This window comes from Sceloporus occidentalis, unplaced genomic scaffold (genome assembly GCF_023333645.1).
Source record: "Sceloporus occidentalis isolate IW3139 unplaced genomic scaffold, rSceOcc1.0.p SCAF_41, whole genome shotgun sequence".
Taxonomy (NCBI): Eukaryota; Metazoa; Chordata; class Lepidosauria; order Squamata; family Phrynosomatidae; genus Sceloporus; species Sceloporus occidentalis.
Genome location: NW_028317021.1, coordinates 3521206 through 3541146, shown reverse-complemented (window position 1 = coordinate 3541146; position 19941 = coordinate 3521206). Strand labels below are relative to the sequence as shown.

The 19941-nt window shown below is 45.5% G+C and overlaps 1 protein-coding gene across 4 annotated transcripts in view; it reads right to left on the bottom strand.

Moving 5' to 3' along the window:
* The window catches only part of GNB1L (G protein subunit beta 1 like), a 77356-nt gene that overhangs the window by 13396 nt on the left and 44019 nt on the right, over positions 1-19941 (bottom strand). For all 4 annotated transcript variants that reach the window (XM_089489956.1, XM_089489955.1, XM_089489957.1 and 1 more), the window contains 2 exons: positions 12391-12553; positions 1583-1681 (listed from right to left, as the gene is read on the bottom strand). In XM_089489956.1, coding sequence (XP_089346082.1) covers positions 1583-1681; positions 12391-12553 — 262 coding nt within the window. The remainder of the gene's footprint in view (positions 1-1582; positions 1682-12390; positions 12554-19941) is intronic.

Genomic DNA, 19941 nt, shown 5'->3' with positions numbered 1-19941 from the left:
TATACTGCTTTACAGTGCTAAGGGATGTGATGGCTTAGTGGTGAAGACGCCAGTTCGGATGATCGTAAGGTTAGCAAGTTGGCAGTTCGAGGCCCGAGTGCTGCATGATGGGATGAGCTCCTCTCACTAGTCCCAGCTTCTGCCAACCTAGCAATTTGAAAGCATGCAATGCAAGTAGATGAATAGGTACCACTTTGGTGGGAAGGTAACAGCATTCGGTGCAGTCATGCTGGCCACATGACCACTAGAGCAGTCCTCGGACAATGCTCTTTGGCTTAGAGACGGAGATGAGCACCACCTCCTACAGTTGGTTACAACTAGACATTCATGTCAAGGGACTACATTTACCTTTACCTTTTTCACAGTTCTGAGCACTCTCTAAGCGGTTTACAATCTGTAAACCAATTGCCCCAACAAGATGGGTACTCATTTTACCAACCTACGAAAGGATGGAAGGCTGAGTCAACTTGGAGCCCTGAAGGATCGAACTCAGAACCAGCACTTAACCACTGCATCACCAGGGCTCCTGTCGTACTTTGGCCACATAAGGAGAAGGCATGACTCCCTAGAAAAGACAATAATGCTGGGAAAGCTTGAAGGTAGAAGAACGAGAGGTAGACTGCACACCAGATGGCTAGACTCAGTTAGAGAGGACACTTGGAGATGTCTCATCCACAGGGTCACCATGAGACAAGGTCGACTCAAGGGCAGCTAACAACAATATATTTTCAAACCATGGATGGCTGAATCCGTAGATAAAGATTCCATGGATATGGAGGGCCGACTGTACCATCACACCACCATTTGAAATATAGTCATGCTCAAGACTGATTGATGAAAAACAGAATCAGTGTATCAGGATGAAACATATAATATCAAATTAACACAGAAACAAATCCCACAGACACTCCACAAACATGTGTACTAACATTTATTGCCACAAAGTTTAAAAGCAAGTGGTTTAAGACCTTCCTAAAATAAATACTCATAAATATATACTCATTTATGCTGATATATATGACTGACATGAAATCTTTAAACCACAAATTGGCTTTTTTCAGGGGTGTGGTAAATACCACAATCGTAGTTTCTTCCACATGGGTGCAAGGTAGATAACTGTTCTTGTTTCAAACCAGATTGAAGACAAAGAAATCAAAGAGCGGTAATTCCAAATAAACCGAAGCTGTTTTGAGTTCCAGACCACAAATGCCTGAACCCAACTATGTCTGATTGTCATTTTTCTGAACTGGATACTGCTCAACATGCAAGCACCTCCATGCTCACCTTCACAGAGAGCATTTGCAAAATATCTCACACCATCTCCTTCCAAAATAAATAATAATAAAAAAAAACATGGAAAGTTCCAGCGGTTACACGAAGGATGTTCCCGCTTCCCTCCAGGCCTTAATAGCATAATTACTTGATTGCTTCTGACAATCAATCAAGGAAGGGAAAAAATAACCAACCACTGAAAAAACCTTCGAGTGAAGAAATGATTCATGCATTCTGTATACATATATTTTTTAAAAATGAGTCACACAAGGGGAAAGGTTTCATAATTAGCAAGATCCCGTTGGCTTACCTGCCACATCTTCAGACACATGGGCATGCCCAGTTTGGCACCTGCCTCTGGCTTCAAGGTATAGACTGAAGTCTTGGATGGCAGCTCCAATACCCGAACCTGACATTAAAGAAAACAAGTTTGATTGGCATGGGGCCAGGTACAAACATGAGTCTGCTCTTCCATGCATTCAGGGTTGGGGAGAAGACAACACAACAACCCCAAGAAAGCCTCCACAACGTTAAGGAGAAGCTTTTGGAAGATGGGCATGGGTTGCTAAGGGCAAAAGGTTGGGAAAAGATTGTACAGCTTCACCGAAGCCCATATTAAAGCCATCTGAGCTCTGTTTTTTTTAAAGTTCACTCCCAGGTTAATTTAGAGGATTTGGACTACTTAATTTAGACTGTCGGAAGACCTGTGTTTGCATAGGCTTTGAATCATAGAATCATAGAGTTGGAAGAGACCGCAAGGGCCATCCAGTCCAACCCCCTGCCAGCCAGGAAATCCAAATCAAAGCATCCCTGACAGATGGCCATCCAGCCTCTGCTTAAAGACCTCCAAGGAAGGGGGGACCTTGAAACGGTAGTACACGCTCTGGTAACCTCTCGTTTGGATTCCTGCAATGCGCTCTACATGGGGCAACCCTTGTACCATACCCGGAAGCTGCAATTGGTGCAGAATATGGCGGCAAGACTGGTCACTAATACACCTAGGACCAGTCACATAACACTGGTCCTTAAAGACCTTCACTGGCTACCTATTCGCTTCCGGGTGCAATACAAGGTGTTGGTTATTACCTATAAAGCCCTAAATGGCTTGGGCCCAGGGTACTTGGAGGACTGCCTCTCTCCGTACAATCCGCCCCGCACACTCAGATCAACCGGGAAGCAACTGTTAAGAGTTCCGGAGGTCAGATTAGCTCTACCACCAGGAGGGCCTTCTCTACCTCGGCCCCCAACCTCTGGAACTCGCTTCCCGACGAGCTCCGCTCGGCCACCTCACTGAACCAATTTAAGAAGGGGTTAAAAACACACCTTTTCGAGCAGGCATACCCCTGACTCCTGACTCCCGATGTGCTCCCCCTCCCCTCGTCAGCATTGTTGAGCTGGCATGAGATGTGGTTTTATTGCTGTAATTTGTTTTTATGATGTTTTGTATTCTGATGGTCTTTTATATTGTATATGTATATGTTGTTAACCGCTTTGATTTATAGAAAAGTGGTATATAAATAAAATTTTATTATTATTATTATAAGGAAGGAGACTCCACTACACTTTGAGAAAAGAGTGTGTTCCACTGTCGAACAGCCCTCACTGTCAGGAAGTTCTTCCTAATGTTGAGATGGGATCTCTTTTCCTGGAGCCTGCATCCATTGCTCTGGGTCCTAGTCTCTGGAGCAGCTGAAAACAAGTCAGCTCCATCCTCAGTGTGACATCCCTTCAAGTATTTAAACAGGGATATCATATCACCTCTTCACCTTCTCTTCTCCAGGCTAAACCTCCCCAGCTCCCTAAGTCGTTCCTCATGGTTTCCAGACCTTTCACCATTTTAGTCGCCCTCCTTTGGACATGTTCCAGTTTTTCAACATCCTTTTTAAATTGTGGTGCCCAGAACTGGACACAATATTCCAGGTGGGGCCTGACCAAAGCAGGGTAGAGTGGCACTATTACTTCCCTTGATCTAGAAACTATACTTTTACTGATGCAGCCTAAAATCGCATTGGCCTTGTTAGCTGCCGCATTGCATTGTTACTGATGTTCAACTTGTGGTCTATTTGGACTCCCAAATCCCTTTCACATGTAGTCTCATTCAGCCAGATGTCCCCCATCCTATATCTGTGCATTTTATTTTTCAGCCCTAAGTGCAGTACCTTACATTTCTCCCTGTTGAAGTTCATTTTGTTAGCTGTGGCCCAACTTTCTAATTTATTCAGGTCATTTTGAATTTTGATCCTGTCCTCTGTGGTGTTAGCTACTCCTCCTAATTTGGTGTCATCTGCAAATTTGATAAGTATGCTCCCAATTCTGTCCTCCAAGTCGTTGATAAAGATGTTGAATAGCACTGGGCCCAGAACAGAGCCCTGTGGGACCCCACTGGTCACTTCTCTCCAGGATGCAAAGGAGCCATTGTTGAGCACCCTTTGGGTTCGGCCGGTCAACCAATTACAAATCCACGTAACAGTTGCCTTGTCTAGCCACGTTTTACAAGCTTGTTTGCAAGAATGTCATGGGAAACCTTGTCAAGGGCCTTACTGAAATCAAGATAACCTTATATCCACAACATTCCCTTCATCTAACAAGCTGGTAATTTTATAGATAGATAGACAGATAGATAGATAGATAGATAGATAGATAGATAGATAGATAGATAGATAGATAGATTGATTAGATTTGTCTGGCATGACTTCTTTCTCTGAAACCCATGTTGACTTTTTGTGATTATGGCATTGCCTTCTAAATGTTCACAGACTCTCTGTTTAATGATCTGCTCCAGAATCTTTCCTGCTATTGATGTCAGACTAACTGGGTGATAATTGTTGGGATACTCTTTTTTCCCTTTTTGAAGATGGGGACAACATTTGCCCTCCTCCAGTCTGCTGGGACTTCTCCAGTTCTCCAGGAGTTCTCAAAGATTATTGCCAATGGCTCCGATATTACATTTGCCAGTTCTTTTAATACCCTTGGATGTAGTTCATCTGGTCCTGAAGACTTAGGCGGGTTACAAACCACCACTTGGGACAAAAAAAGGGGCGTCTCTTCTAGACGCCCCTGGCTCTAATACGGACTCTGTCTGTACAATATGGCGCTGGCCGTTCCACACGGCCGGTGCCATCTTTATGTATCGGACGCTGTGCATCTGAACGTGTCGTGGCGTCTGTGACGTCGCGAATGCGCCCCTGGCGCCTCGCGACATCACAGAGGCGCCGCAAGAAGAAGCTCCATTTTGGAGCTTCTTCTTTGGTCTGCGCGGGAGCCGCGCGGTGTGGGTGCTACGGCTCCCGTGCAGACCAAGCGGCGGCGGTCTGTAACCCGCCTTAAATTCATTTAGATTAACAAGGTATTCCTGTACTATCTCTTTACTTATTTTGTGCTGAAATTCCCCTATTCTGTCTTCTGTTCCATTATCCTCAGGTTGAGCACCTTTGCCTTTTCTGAGAAGACTGAGGCAAAGAAGGTGTTGAGTAATTCTGCCTTTTCTCTGCTTTTTGTTAGCATTTTGTCATCTTCTCCATGCAGTGCCCTACCATTTCCTTCTTCTTCCTTTTGCTGCGGACATATCCAATAAAGCCCTTGTTGTTGTTCTTAACCTCTCTAGCAAGCCTGAGTTCATTCTGTGCTTTAGCTTTTCTGACTTTACCCCTACATTTGCTTGCTATTTGTTTGAATTCCTCTTTGGTGATTTCCCCATTTTTCCATTTCTTATACATGCTCTGTTTAAAACTTAGCTCAGTTGAAAGTTCCTTAGTCATCCATCCTGGCTTCTTGAGACATCTCCCATTTTTCTTCCTCATTGGAACTGTTTGAAATTGTGCCTTCAGTATCTCTCCTTTGAGAAACTCCCATCCGTCTTGAACTCCCTTCGCTTTTAGTATTCCTGACCATGGGATCACCCCCAGTATTTCTCTAAGTTTACTGATCTTCAGAGGACTCTGTCCTGCTCTGTTCCTCAAGCATATATAGTGAGGATATGAGAAAGAGCCTTCTCAGAGTCCATTCACAGTGCAGAAATAATCCAGTTTGATGTTGCTTTAACTGCCATGTTTCAATGCTGTGGAATTCTGGGAATGATAGTTTGTTGTGGCACCAGAGCTTTCTGACAGAGAGGGCTATATATTTCACAAAACTACAGTTCTTCCAGATCTCTGGAAATTGACTGGCTTCTGAGAAAGGGGCTTTTAATGCAAAGGTGCTGTCTTTTTCTTATCCTTGTGCTTTTCATTCAACTTTCCAAATACAGTGGGGCCCTTGGTATCTGTTGGGGTTTGTTCCAGGATCTCCCGTGGATACCAAAATCCATGCATGCTCAAACCCCATTAAATACAATGGCATAGTGAAATGGTGTCCCTTATACAAAATGACAAAAATAAGGCTTGCTTTTTGGAATTTATAATCGTTTGCAATATTTTCAAGTTGTGGATGGTTAAATCCATGGATAAGAAATCTGTGGATAAGGAGCGCTTACTCCATGATAAATAAGGAATTACATCTATAATATTTGGTGCTTTGCATTGGTATCTTTGTAAAGTTAATCTTATTTGTGAATTGTGCCTTCTTTGCCTTGAGCCCCATTCTTGTTGCTGTTCGCCTTCAAGTCAATTTCCGACTTAAGGTCACCCTAAGGCCTCTAATGGAGTTTTATGGGTAAAGTTTGTCCAGATGATGTTAGCCATTGCCTTTCCCTGAGGCTGAGGGAATGTGGCCAGGTCACCCCATGGGGTTCATGGTTGAGTAGGGAAGTGAACCCTGGTCTCGAGAATCACAGTCCAACACCCAAACCATTATGCTACTCTAGCTTTCTTAGTCCTAGTCTTGGTAGTCCCGATCTTGGTGGGATATAAATCAAATCAATATATAATCAATCAATCAATGGTTCTGTGTCAATATGTTCCTTTCCACTTTGCACCCATTTGCTCTGTGTTTGGTGGTCATGGATGTATCTGTCAAGGATCCCACTCATGTGTACTTAGAAGCATTAGTGTTGTGCTCACTAGGTCTTCCTTTTCAGTCAGTAGAAACAGGCCTGCAGTCTATTTCAATCCACAGTATACCCAGGTAAGTCTGGGGAAATATGATTTTCTTGAGTTCTTGCAGAGACACTGCCAGTCAGTGCTGAATAACACTAACCTAGACAAATCAGCAAACATGGGGGTCTTCCACCTGTCACTGGACTGCAGTGCCCATCATCCCTCACCACTTGTTATTCTGGCTAGGACTGATGAGCATTCCAGGCCCACATCTGGAGGGCCAAACATTGCCTAGCCTGTGATTGACTCAATTTGGTGCCTTCCAGATGTTTCTGTTGACTTCTCCCATGAGGTCCTAACCACTGACCAGGCTGGCTGGAACATACAGGAGCTGTGGTCCAAAACATCTGGAAGGTACCCAGGTTGCCCATCGCTGTACTAAAGAAACAACCTGAGCACTAAGCTGCATCTTCACTGCAGAAATAATGCAGTTCGACAGTGCTTTAACTGCCATGGCTCCATGTTCTGGAATCCTGGGATTTGTAATTTGTTGTGGCACCAGAACTCTCTGACGGAGAAGGCTAACTGTCTCACAAAACCACAGCAATCCATAGCACTGAGCTATGGCAAGTTAAAGCAGTGTCGAACTGCCTAAACTCTGCAGTGCAGATGCAGCCCTAAGCTACGGCTCCTGTTTACTCAGACCTTGGGAAAATTATGTTTTTGGATTACAACTCCCTGAAGCCCATACTGGCTGAGGGATTTTGGGAGGCGTACTCTAAAAAATTCATTTTTCCAGACTCTGTTTGTCTCCCATACACACCAAGGACAAATTTGTGTAGGAATCCTGTGATTAGGTGCTGCTCGACCGAGTCTGCTCCTTCTGATATTTCTCTGTCTCTTTTTCTCTCGTTCATCTCGTCTCCTGCATTAAGCATTTTCCACGACACAACATTTGCATGAGCTCACTCAGCACATTTCGGGCTCGGCACACAAAATGACTGGAGGGCAGTCTCCCCATCGCTGCATCTCCCTTTCGAGACACCACTTAGAAAAATTAACCAGCAGTGCCTTACTGAAACCTACTTTAACCTGGGGAAAAATCCGAGGAGGCCAAGCTTGTTCGAAGGCATGCGCTCTGGTTGGAGCAGTTTGCAGGCTGCACTGGAAACCCCTAAGGTTGGAGTGTCTGGGAAAAGAGACACCCACACCTACAATTTAGTGCTCATGCAAAACAGAGCAAGGCAACCTTTTTTTAAAAATTAAAAAAGCCCAAGGGAAGTGTCTAGTAGGAAGTGCCACTGGGATGAATGGGGCCTGCTCAGGATGGGGACAGTCTGCCCCAGTTCACCTTAGGAAAAAGGCAACTCAAGGGTGTCTAGTTGATGCCTCCATTTATGAAGAACTGGGAAATCCAAAATAAAATGAAAGCCGACACCCACAAAAGAGTGATACCTTTATTGGTCAACCCAAATACACAAAACACAGCGTGCAAGCTTTTGAAGCTTCACTGACTTCTTCATCAGGCAAAAGATATTTAAGAAATCATGAAAAGGTCTTGAGAGTCACAGGCCTACGTTTTGTACAGAAGTCGTCTCTGCTGTAGTTCACTTGGTTTGGAGGGATCTCTTGGTCATTTGGGGATCGAGGCAGCAAAAGGAGAGTAAAATTTAAACTCTACTAGTGAAGTGAAGTAACTCCTCTTGGGATCACTGTCATTTTATTGAAACTCCTGTTTGATTTTATAACATCTTTTGCCTGACGAAGAAGCCAGCATAGCTCTGAAAGCTTGCATGATGTGTTTTGTGCATTCTGGATAGCCAATAAAGGTTTCATTCTTTTGTGGACTGTGGATTTGGCTTTATTTTGTTGTAAGGCCAACACAGCTACTATGTGAAAATCCAGACAGTAAAGGCAATATTTCTGCTTTTCTGTCTTATTTATAATGCCTTAGGAAAGACAAGACAAAATGAGTATTCCGGGATGGTACCAGGAATGGATAGATCTGAAAAGTCTGCTTGCATGGATTTCCTCCTTTCCCCAGCTTTAAGTCTGGCCTGTGCTAGTTCCCTGTGAATCTCCTCCCATTTTTTAAAATCTAGAATTGGATAAGATTTTGGGGGGAGGCGTTTTTTCCAAATAGACACATTTCCCCACTGATTAGCATGTGTTTGTATGCATTTTTAAAACATACGCTGCTGTGTATTCTGCACATTTCGCAAAGGTACATATGTGGTCAAACACATCCTTTTCTTTTTCAAGACATACTGCAAGCCCAGCAATGTCCAGATTTCTGACTACAAAATTGTATCAGGTTCCTTGTTTCATCTGGAATCAGGTAAATCCATTAAAATCAAACAACCCTCGATCAAATGTAGCTCTCAGACGTAATATTTTTCGATTAAGTTAGAGAACTAGGTTTATATGTTGCTTTATCCAGTGCTATGTTTGGTTGTTTTGGTGTTATGCAATTTTGGGGGGTATTTTTAAGTGTTTAGCATTCTTTTTTGTATGTTGCGTTTTAAATTTAATAAATACGATATTTTAAAAAGATAATTTGAAACTAGGAGTAGTAGATCTGTTTAGTTTTGAAGTGATTTTTATTTTACTTTAATATTCTATATTTTTATTATTATTATTATTTTTTGCTGACTAGGAGAAATTCTCTCTCTTTGCCTGAGGTTACTCACATTCCTGGGTGGCTAGAGGTGGCCACAAGGAAACACACCCTCCTACATTTGCACATTTAGAATGCTTTTAAACGCATTTCTGGTAAATTGGCAAAAGCAGCGCATGTAACTCATAATTGGTGATTTAAATGCAATCAAGAACAAATAAATGCTTGTTCAGATCTTATTATTCATAAACTGAACCTGTTTAAAGACAAAATTACCCTTTCTGGGGCCCAGCCAAGCATAAACATATATTAAGTCTTCATGTTAATCATAAGCCTCAAAAGTACTTTGGCTCATAGCATTACCTGTTTGAGGACACCATATATTACATTAATGGCTTTTCAGACTTGAATAGTTGTATCCAGCAAGATCTGCAAAAGGCAAAGTCCATCCTCCATGGGAAGATGCCACGACTCACAAGGTAAAGGAGAAGTGGGCAAAATGAAACCCATAGGGCCATTTGTGTGTTCACCGGGGCCCCTAGGTTCCCTTTGACGACTCCAAGCACCCTCTCTAGAAGATTTGGGGGCAGTTTGACATATTTTAGGGGGGTGGCGAGTCTGGGGTCATATTAGGCCCAGGAAAAGCCTTTTTGTAAAAAGAAGAATGGAACAACAATTGATTTATTCCTGACGTTTCGCCTGCATTTGTGGCTGGCAACCCACAAAAAACTATGGATGCTGGCTGTGAAAGCCTTTGACTTCACAATAATTGACTTGTTTAAAAAAGGCCTCTCCTGAGCCTGAAATGGTTCAGGGCTCCAAAAAGAAAGGCTAAAATGTCCCCCACACCTCCTAAAGGGCATGTGGGGGGATTTTTAGAAGAGGGTTTACTCTGGGTGTGCCCCTTTCCAGGTCTCATGGAGAACTAATGCAACCCCTTTGCCTCTGGTAGCTTCCCACTTCTGTGGCAGAGCAACTGCTTTGCATTTTCAGTCTTCAAGTTTCTCTAAGTAAAATGAACAGGTAGGAAGTAATGGAAAAGACTTTTCACTGCCGGAGAAGTATTGCCAATCAGAGATGACAAGAGATGGCCCTCCAGAAGTTGTTGTATTGCAACAACTATTCGTCCCAAACCTGGTTCCCACTAGATGATGGCACTGGGAGTCCAACATCTGAAAGATGTCACCCTGCCCCGCTCCTAGTAGATAATATTGGACAAGGGCACAAATTGTCTGATATGAGTTTCGAAATGCAAGAACTCGAATGTAGAGTTCCGATGTTAAATTTAAAAAATAATTTGTCGACCTTGTTTCTGTGAAAAGTAAAATTTAATCTGTTAATTAACTAAGAAGGAAACGTTCTAGCAGCATCTTTGAGACTCACGTGTTTCAGCAAAAGCGTTTAATTTTCAATAAATTATTTCCAAGCCTTGTGCTCCTAAGTACAAAACAAGAGCTTATTGATTTACTTTGAGACACTGGTTTTTCTGTTATTGTTGCCATCTGTGTCAAGTATTTCTACCCCACCCCTTTGCCAAAAATGTTCCCACAGTGACTTGCTCACAAAGATAAGGGCATGAGCCATGCCCTACCCTCAGGTGTACAATCTGAATTCAAAACCTGACACACGAGGAATACGGAGTGAGGAAGGATGAGGAAAATTTTGCCCAGCATGATCTGACTGGCAGCTGCTCTGCAGGGTTTCAGGCAGTTTTTCCAAGCCCAGTCTGGAGAGGCTAGGGATTGAACCTAGTGTGTCAAAGCACTGCCCCTGGGCTTTGGCCTGTCTTCTCTCAAGATGAGGTGCTATCACTGGATTATAAGACAAATTAGGAGAAGCCAAGTTGACAGAGTCATATAGGCACCCAACTAGAAACATGCACCAAAGCACCTACAATAGTTTAGGAGTCTCATCCCAGTAAAACTGCTGCAGGATATGTAACAGGGTTACCAGCTATTTTGTTGTTGTTGTTGTTAACTGCCCTTGAGTCGATCCCAACTCATGGCAATCCTGTGAATGAGACATTTACAAGACTCCTTGGCCTCCACTTCTCCGCTTAGGTCCTGTAAATTCATGCCCATTACCTCCTTAACAGAGTCCATCCATCTGACATGTGTGTGGTCTTCCTCTCTTTCAACATCCTGCCACCTCTCCTAGCATTATTGTATTTTCCAATGAGTCATGCCTTCTCATGTTGTGGCCAAAGTATGACAACCTCAACTTTATCGTCTTGGCTCTTTGGGAGACTTAAGGGTTGAAACCCATCTGTTTGTCTTTTTGGCTGTCGACGGTATCCCTAGCACTCTTCTCCAGCACCACATTTCAAATGAATTGACTTTGCTCCTATATCCCTTCCTCACTGTCCAGCTCTTGCATGCCTACATGGTAATAGGGAAAACAATGGCTTGTACGATTCTGACTTTCGTGCTCAGTTGTGTATCTTTACATTTTAGGATCTTTTCTAGTTAGAATCATAGCTGCCCTCCCCATTCCCAGTCTTCTTCTGGTCTCCTGACTGCAGTCTCCATTCTGATCAATGTTAGACTCAAGGTAAGGGAACTCTTTTACTATTTTAATTTCCTCATTGTCTAGTCTGAATTTGTGTAGATCTTCTGTGGTCATTTTTTCCTCTTTATGTTCAGCAGCAAGCCTGCCTCTGTACTTTCTTCTTTAATCTTTTAAAATAGTTGTTTCAGGTCTGCAGTGTTTTCTGCAAGTAGTATGGTGTCGTTGCATATCTTAACTTATTGATATTCCTTCCTCTTATCTTCATTCCTCCTCCTTCTGTCTGCTATTTGTATGATATTTTCTGCATACAAGTTGAACAGATAGGGTGAAAGGATGCAGCTTTGTCTGACCCCTTTACAATTGGGAACAATTCTGTTTCTCCATATTCTATTCCAGCAGTAGCTTCTTGTCCTAAGTACAGATTTCTCATGAGGACTATCAGTTGTGATGGCACTCCCATGTCTCAGCTATACATACTGAAATATCATTTCGAATCTGAGTTGGACAATTCCATTAGCATTATACTGCAGCTTGGAAATGTTCCTTGTTTAGACTTTGACTCCAAGGTCCCCAACGACCATGGATGGGTGAGGATTCTGGTTGCTGCTGTTAAAAAAAGTAACGTTTCCAAGTTCTGCACCATCACATTCTCTGCAAATCTAATCGGCTGACACAAGTAACTCTATCCTCTTTCAAGATGTTACTTGATATAGTTTAATATTCACTTCATATCTGAGGCCAGCCTTTCCCAACCTGCGTGGCCAAAGGTCAAGAATACTGGGAGCTGCAGTCTAAAACATCTGGAACCCACCAGTTTCTGAAAGAGCTGTTTTAGACCATTCAAACCACTCCTTCCCAAGCTGTGGCCTCCAGATGTGCTGGGACTGCAACTTCCAGACCTCTACAGCTAGCACAACACAATATGGCACAACTGCGTAAGGAAAGTCGATGAAAACAGGTGAAACCAGAGCATGTCTAATGGTGCCTCTGCACAGGAACAAATCAGAAGGGATCACCTACCTCTTCTAGGCCTTTCCATGGTGTGGCCAGTAGCCACCGTTTCTCTGCCACCTCCAGGAGTGAACATTTGCAGAATCCAACATTCTCCGTAGAAATAGAGTCCACAACAGTGTCTCTTCCTTCAGCTAACTCCCACAGGCAGATTTTTTGGTCACGGCCCTGGCTTTTAAAATTTAGAATATTATTCATCATGTATCAACATCAGTTCCCTTCCCTTCTTGCCATAACTCATTTCCATTGCAGATCCTCCATGGAGATCCATATCAACCAAACACCTATGTAAACCCCACCTCCATATACCTAGCCATCTGCTTCTCCAAACTGAACAGCCCACTTCCTGGTCATTGAGAAAAGGGAAGCTGATCTAGATTTCTATCTGCATGTCAACATGGATCTGGATTTTTTTTTAATTTTAAATTTATTTATTAGATGTTCAAGGGATGACAGGCATATAATAATAATAACCCTTTGCACTTTCATGCGTTTCATACAGGTTGCACTAATTCTCATTTTGGAGGCATGGGGAACACATGAAGTCATGAAACCATTGTGAACCAACTCATTCTTTCCCACTCTGACTGGCAGAGGCATACTAAATAAAACTTTTTTCCCCATCACATGCTAGATTTTAAAATCTTGGCTGCATCTGTCCTGCAGAAATAACCCGTTTGACACCACTTGAATTGCCATGGTTCCATCCCATGGAAACCTGGGATGTGTAGTTTGCACCAGACCTCTTTGACAAAGAAGACGAAATGTCTCACAGAACTACAGTTCCCAATGCATTGAGTCATGGCAGTTCAAGTGGTGTCAAACGAGATTATTTCTGCAGTGCGGATGCAGCCCTTGAGATGACAACGGATAAACCTGGGAATTTCTGTGTAATGGCGTGGGAAACCTCACGCCCTGGTACTGAATCCATCCCTCCATGGGCAGAATCTGGTCCTCCTGATGGCAATGATCTTTTCTCCCATGACACCATTGTTTGCTAGTACTGTTATAACCCAAGCACTAATTTGATACATATTTTCCCAAAATTTAAGCCCCTAAAGCCTGAATATTAAAGAACTAAGGAAGTCTAGAGTAAAAAGTAGAATGTTTGTATAGCAGATAAGATAATATTAAGAGTACAAGTTTACAGCAAGTTCCAGGCATGAAGCTACCTAACATAAAGCAAATTGATAAGGAGAAAATAGTCCAATGGAGAAATATTAAACAGCCAACCAGTGTACAGCAAAACAACCAAAAAGGCACATGGCACTGTTACAATAGGGTTACCTATATCTGATGGCCGACGCAGTCTGATGCAAGCGTATGTTGGCAGCAAACTAACTAGATAGTGACACTTGCAGGTCGGTCCCTCAAATGGCATCATATAAATCTCACTTTCCATTAGGGAGGAAGACAACTGTTGACATTAATGGAAGTTAGATCTGTCTCTGATTGGATAGATAGAGGCTGGAAATAATATAAAAACCAGCCCCTGAGATGTGAAAACCAAACTGTTACAGTGCCTCTATAGCTGTCTCTGACAGCTCCTATGATGATAATGGTCTTTCTGGTTGGGAAATACCCATAAAATGCTGGTAAAAAGAGAACCTCCTCTCTAATTATCAATAAAATGAGCTATAGTGATGGTGTAATTCTTATCTAGAAAAGATCAACACCTGTTATATGTATAACAGATGCCGCAATGTACTACTGCAATAACTGTGTATTTTCTTCACAGAAGGAATACAGGTTAGAATGTCCCAGTAATGTGTAAGATGTATATGATTCCTTACGTGTAAAACCTTTGTGAAGCAATAAGATGTGAGGTGTGCAATACTTCACATGAGATGTAGCAATAGTGATAAGCTATGTGCCAGATGACGAAAAGTCTACATTTCTCCCTAAGGGGAGTGTACATATGTATAATAATAAATAATAAAATGGCCCAAAAGATTATTAAGCTACCCACTCATGTTCCCATGTAAAAATCCCGAGATTCCAGGAGTGCATAAGTGGAGTGTTGATGCTAAATCTGCCTGTTTGGACTATACCAGTGATCATGAGTTGGGAACCCAAGAAGGTGGACCTCAGAACAGAAGCAGGTTAGCTGACAAATGACAAAGAACTCTCAGTTCCTCCATCGAAAGAGATGAGTTAGAGAACCATACCTTTCTTCTTCGTGGTCTCTGCGAATCACACAAATGGGTTAATTCTACGCCTGCGCAGCAATCTCCGGAAACTTCTAGAATCTCTAGGCAGAATGCAATGTATCTTTCTGCAACTTTTTGGCGGTAACTCTGTCCATCCCTATATAAGCCCCCTAGCGGCCCGCTGCTCTCCAGTTCCTTCATTCCGCTGCGCTAAGCAGCTCAAGGAACTTCGCTCTTGTTAGACTCGCTCTGTTTGAATCTCTGGCTTGATAAAACGGCTTTCTTGACCATTCTTTGGATTTCGGACATCGGCTTGACCATTCCTCTCTCAATTGTCTCAACGGCTTGACTTCGGAATCGGTAACGGACAGCTTCTTTTTCAAATGGCTTCTTTCAAGAGATGTGCCAACTGCGGGGTGAAAATCCCCATGGCCGATGGCCATGACAAGTGTGTTCTCTGTCTGGGGGAGACACACATCCCAGGGGCTTGTCCCCACTGCAAGGCCATGTCCACGCAGGCCCTTAAAAATAGGGACCGGACCCTCAAGGCTGCGCTATACGACAAAGTTCTTAGCCAGCCATCCGCTTCGGTGGCCTCTGGAGAGGGAGAGGACAGAGCCTCCATCCGTAAAAAGAAGCAAGGAGACAAGCACAAGGCCTCCAAAGCTTCCCGTCCCGTCCGGAACACGAAACGGGCCCGCTCAGCTTTGCCGCCTGCTAAGACCCGTCACAAGGGACCCCCGAGCACGGTCTCAGTACCTCCACCAGTGTCGAGGTCACCGACCACTCAGCCTCCTCAGGAGGTGTCTACAGCGACTCCCGTCCCGTCTGTACCGACCTCCATCCCGGTACCACTTGAACCGAGGATCATATTGTCGAGCCACCTCTCTGTGCCAGCCGACCAGGAACTACAGATAGTGGATCTGGATCACTCCTCAGAGTCCGAGGGAGAAATTCCGGACTCGGATGCACCGCTCTCCCCTAGGCAGAGGCCAAGATCCCGGTCCCGCTACTCCCCGGGACAAACATCGTGCCCGAACCGTTGGTAAGGACAGAGGTGCCTTAGGGGCAGAGGCAGACGCAGCCACAGCCTATGACCTCCTTGACAAGGGACCTCCTGACCAGGACCTGTTCGACTTGTACTCGGATCTCGTTTACGACCACCGGTCCAGTCAGTACCTTCTTCCAGTGGTGCCCTCGCATCTTTGGCGCAACATCCCTGAACCCACGAGGACCCGCGCCATTCCAGTCCAGCCAGTTGATACAGACTATGGCATTGGCAGAAACAGGTCTCCGATGCCTCGGGTCTCGAGCCGTTCTCGGTCCCGATCCCGGTCTCGGATCCACTCGCCTTCCCCATCCCGCTCGATGTCTCCGCGGTCGGATGCAGACTCTTCCTTCACTCCGGTCGGGTCGGCGGCACCATCCCCCACGGATGACGTGAGGGCCTTCAGGGATCATATTATTAGGATGGCGGACGTCCTCAAATTGGAAGTGGCCCATCCCGATGATGACGCCCTGGACCCGGTGGAGAGAAGGATCCACGGTTCGGCGCCAGCTCCTCCAGCCCTTGCCTACCTCCCATCGTTGGAGAAGATAGCCAAGCGGTCTTGGGATACTCCGGCCACGATCTCATCTACCTCACGGAAGATTGAGAATCTGTACAGGGTCACCCCGTCAGCCCCTTCTTGGCTCTCCAACCACCCGAAACCAAATTTGGCCATTGTGGAGGGTGCGCAGACTTCCTTTGCTCCGAGACCATCTTCATCGCCCGTCGACAAGGACAGCAAGAAGTTGGATGGACTAGCAAAGAAGTTTTATGCTTCAGCAGCCTTGGACATGAAGATCTCCAATTACGCTGCTTGTATGGGCCCATACATTCAGTTCCTGATAGAAAAGATGGACCCCACCATCAACGAGCTCCCGGACGACAGGAGACGGATGATGATTGCCTTGCGCAATGAGATACACCTTATGGCAGGACAACAAATCATCTCCGCCAGGCATTCGACTGATTGTGCATCCAAGGTACTCTGTGGGTCCATAGCGCTCCGCCGCTATGCATGGCTGCGGTCGTCAGAGCTCACCCCTCAAGCCAAGGCAGCCATTGAAGATATGCCCTTTGACAACTCGGGCTTCTTCAACAAGGACACCGACGAGAAGCTTAGCTTTCGTTACCGTATAAAGACCGCGGCCAGAAAGCACGGTATGTCAGCTACCTCCTCTAAGACCCCACGGCAGAGGTATTCTTCCCAGCGGCCTTGGTATCCCTCTTCCCAATACCGCTACCACCAACAGGAACGGCTTTACTATAATCAGGACAAGGGCCCCCAGAACAGGGCACCCCAATCACCTGCTGTTCATTCTGACAGGCGCCAATCTTCCCAACCCAGATACCAGCAAGGGTATAAGAAAAAGGATGCCCGGGGCAGGAGGAAGTTCTGAAGCCTTCCTGCGCACCTCATCGTTCCAACTTTCCAAAATAGGTTAATGCCCCTTTTCAACATCTGGGCGTCTATCACCAATGACTCATGGGTACTCAACATCATCCGTAGGGGCTATGCTCTTGAGTGTTGTGAGCTCCCGCCAACTGGGACTCTTATTTCCACCATTCCCTCGGACACCCTTCTCGACGAAGTGCGCTCTCTGTTAACCAAGGGCACCATCAAACTCGTTCACCCTTCTCGGGTCCGACGATGCTTTTTCTCCAGATACTTTACCATTCCCAAAAGGGACTCAGGCCTCAGACCAATAATGGACCTTCGAGCCTTGAATTGTTTTATTGTGTGCAAGCGTTTCCAGATGATAACCCTTGCCTCTGTTTTGCCACTCCTACAGGAGAATTCCTGGTTTGTGACACTGGATTTGAAAGACATTTCCACATTTGAAAGACATTTCCACATTTCCATACGAGAGGACCATCGCAGGTTCCTCGCATTCGCCATCAGGACGCAGGTCTATCAGTACAGAGTCCTTCCCTTTGGCCTTTCCACAGCTCCGAGAGTCTTCACCAAATGCATGGCACCCGTCGTAGCCTACCTGTGCCAGAGGGGGATAACAGTCTTCCCATACCTAGACGACTGGCTCTTCACGGTACCGTCCAAGGATATTCTTCTTCAAGACATCCGTTTTTCTCTATCCCTCCTCCACGCTCTGGGCCTTCAGGTCAACTTCGAAAAGTCAAACCTGACCCCGACCAAACGCATAGACTTCATCGGTACCACTCTGGACTCGGTAGCGCTAAAAGCTTACCTCCCCAGAAAAAGGTTCCAGGCCCTATGCACTGCACTGCATCCTTGCATCCGCCAAAGGCGCATGCGCGCTCATTTGGTCCAAATCGCGATGGGACATCTGGCTTCCACCACCTCCGTCACTCCATGGGCAAGACTGCGCCTCAGGCCTCTTCAATCCTGGTTCCTCTCCGTGTTCGATCCCATCCAAGACTCCCCCTCCAAGATGCTCACCATCCCGAGGATGGTACAGAGATCGTTACGTTGGTGGCTCCAATCCGACAACGTATGCCGAGGGATGCTATTCCTCCCGTCTCAACCGGATCTGTCCCTGACTACGGATGCCTCCCTTCAGGGATGGGGCGCCCACACCTTAGATCTTACAATAAAAGACAAGTGGACGCCCGCAGAATCCGACCTTCACATCAACGTCTTGGAGATGCTAGCTGTCGAAAAAGCCCTCAGGGCTTTCCAAACTGTGCTTTCTCACAAGGTCGTGTTGCTCCTCACGGAGAACACCACCGTCATGTACTATTTAAACAAACAAGGGGGCACCAAATCGGACACCCTCCTCTCCGAGTTTGGGATTGGTGTATAAACCACAGGATACTGCTCCAGTGTATTCACCTTCCCGGAGACCAGAACCATCTAGCAGATCATCTCAGCAGGTCACCCTCCACTTGCCACGAATGGAGGCTGCACCAGGACGTAGTGAAAAGCCTCTTTGCACGATGGGGAACTCCGCACTTGGACCTTTTTGCTTCCCGCGCCAATGCCCACACGCCGATGTTTTGCTCACGGACTCGACAATCGGGTTCGAAAGGCGATGCCTTTCAGTTTCAATGGGACGTCGGCCTTCTTTACACCTTCCCCCCTTCCCACTCATCACCAGGGTCTTCTCAAAAATAATAACCGATCGCTCGGATGCGATCTTGGTGACGCCGTGGTGGCCCAGACAGCCTTGGTTCGCCCCCCTGCTGAGGTTGGCCCACGATCACCTCCGGTTGGAACACCGACCCGACCTCCTCTCAATACACAAATGGACAAGTTCACCACCCCGAGATCCACTCTCTCCCATTGGTGGCATGGAGGATCCAATTCTGAAGGCACTCCCACCCAATGTCCAAGAGGTATTACGGGCAGCACAAAAGCCCTCCACTCAGAGATCCTACAGTTACAAGTGGGACAAGTTCCTCGCTTTTCTACGGACCCAAGATATCCCATCATCCCGTGTGTCCGTCTCACTAGTCTTGGAATTTCTTATGACTCGGGCTGAGACAGGTCTCTCTCTTAGTTCCATAAAATGCTACCTGTCGGCTATTTCGTCCCGCTATTTCTTTCGGGACAAGCCTTCCTTGTTTAGAGACTCTCTCATACGGCGATTCCTCAAGGGATTCAACAGTCTTCACCCACCGGCCTCTGTTCCATCACCGGCATGGAACTTGGACACCGTTTTGTCCTGTTTACTCTCTAAGCCCTTTGAACTCATGGCTACCACGGACTTGAGGCTTCTCACCTGGAAAACAGCCTTCTTGGTGGCCATCACTTCGGCTCGCCGGGCCGGTGAGCTTTGTGCCCTTAGGGTTGACCAGTCCTTTCTGCGTTTCCATAAAGACAAGGTAGTCCTCCGTACAGACATTACGTTTTTGCCTAAGGTGGTGTCTGCTTTCCACATGAACCAATACATTGTTTTGCCGACTTTAGCCCGAACCCGACCACGGACTCTGAACGCCAGATCCATGCCTTGGACATCTGTAGGGCGCTGGCATTTTATGTGGACAGAACATCATCAACACGGCATTCTGAAAGACTTTTTGTCTGTTATTCTGAGAATAAAAAGGGGTTGCTGGTATCAGCTCAACGTTTTTCAAAATGGGTGGTCAACACTATCCACCTCTGTTATGAACTGGCTGGCAAACCCATACCGTGCCGGGTTCGAGCTCATGCAACTAGGGCGGTAGCAGCATCCTCCGCCTTTTTGACTGGGGTCCCCCTGGAGGATGTGCGCAAGGCTGCTTTTTGGTCCCAACCATTGACTTTCATTAGACATTACAGGCTGGATGCCAGGGCCAGAAATGAGGCGGCCTTTGGGAGGGCAGTGTTACTTTCTGCCATTCATTAAAGTTTATTTCGGTATAATAAACACAACAGTTCTTGATTTCAAATTGTTTATTGATTGA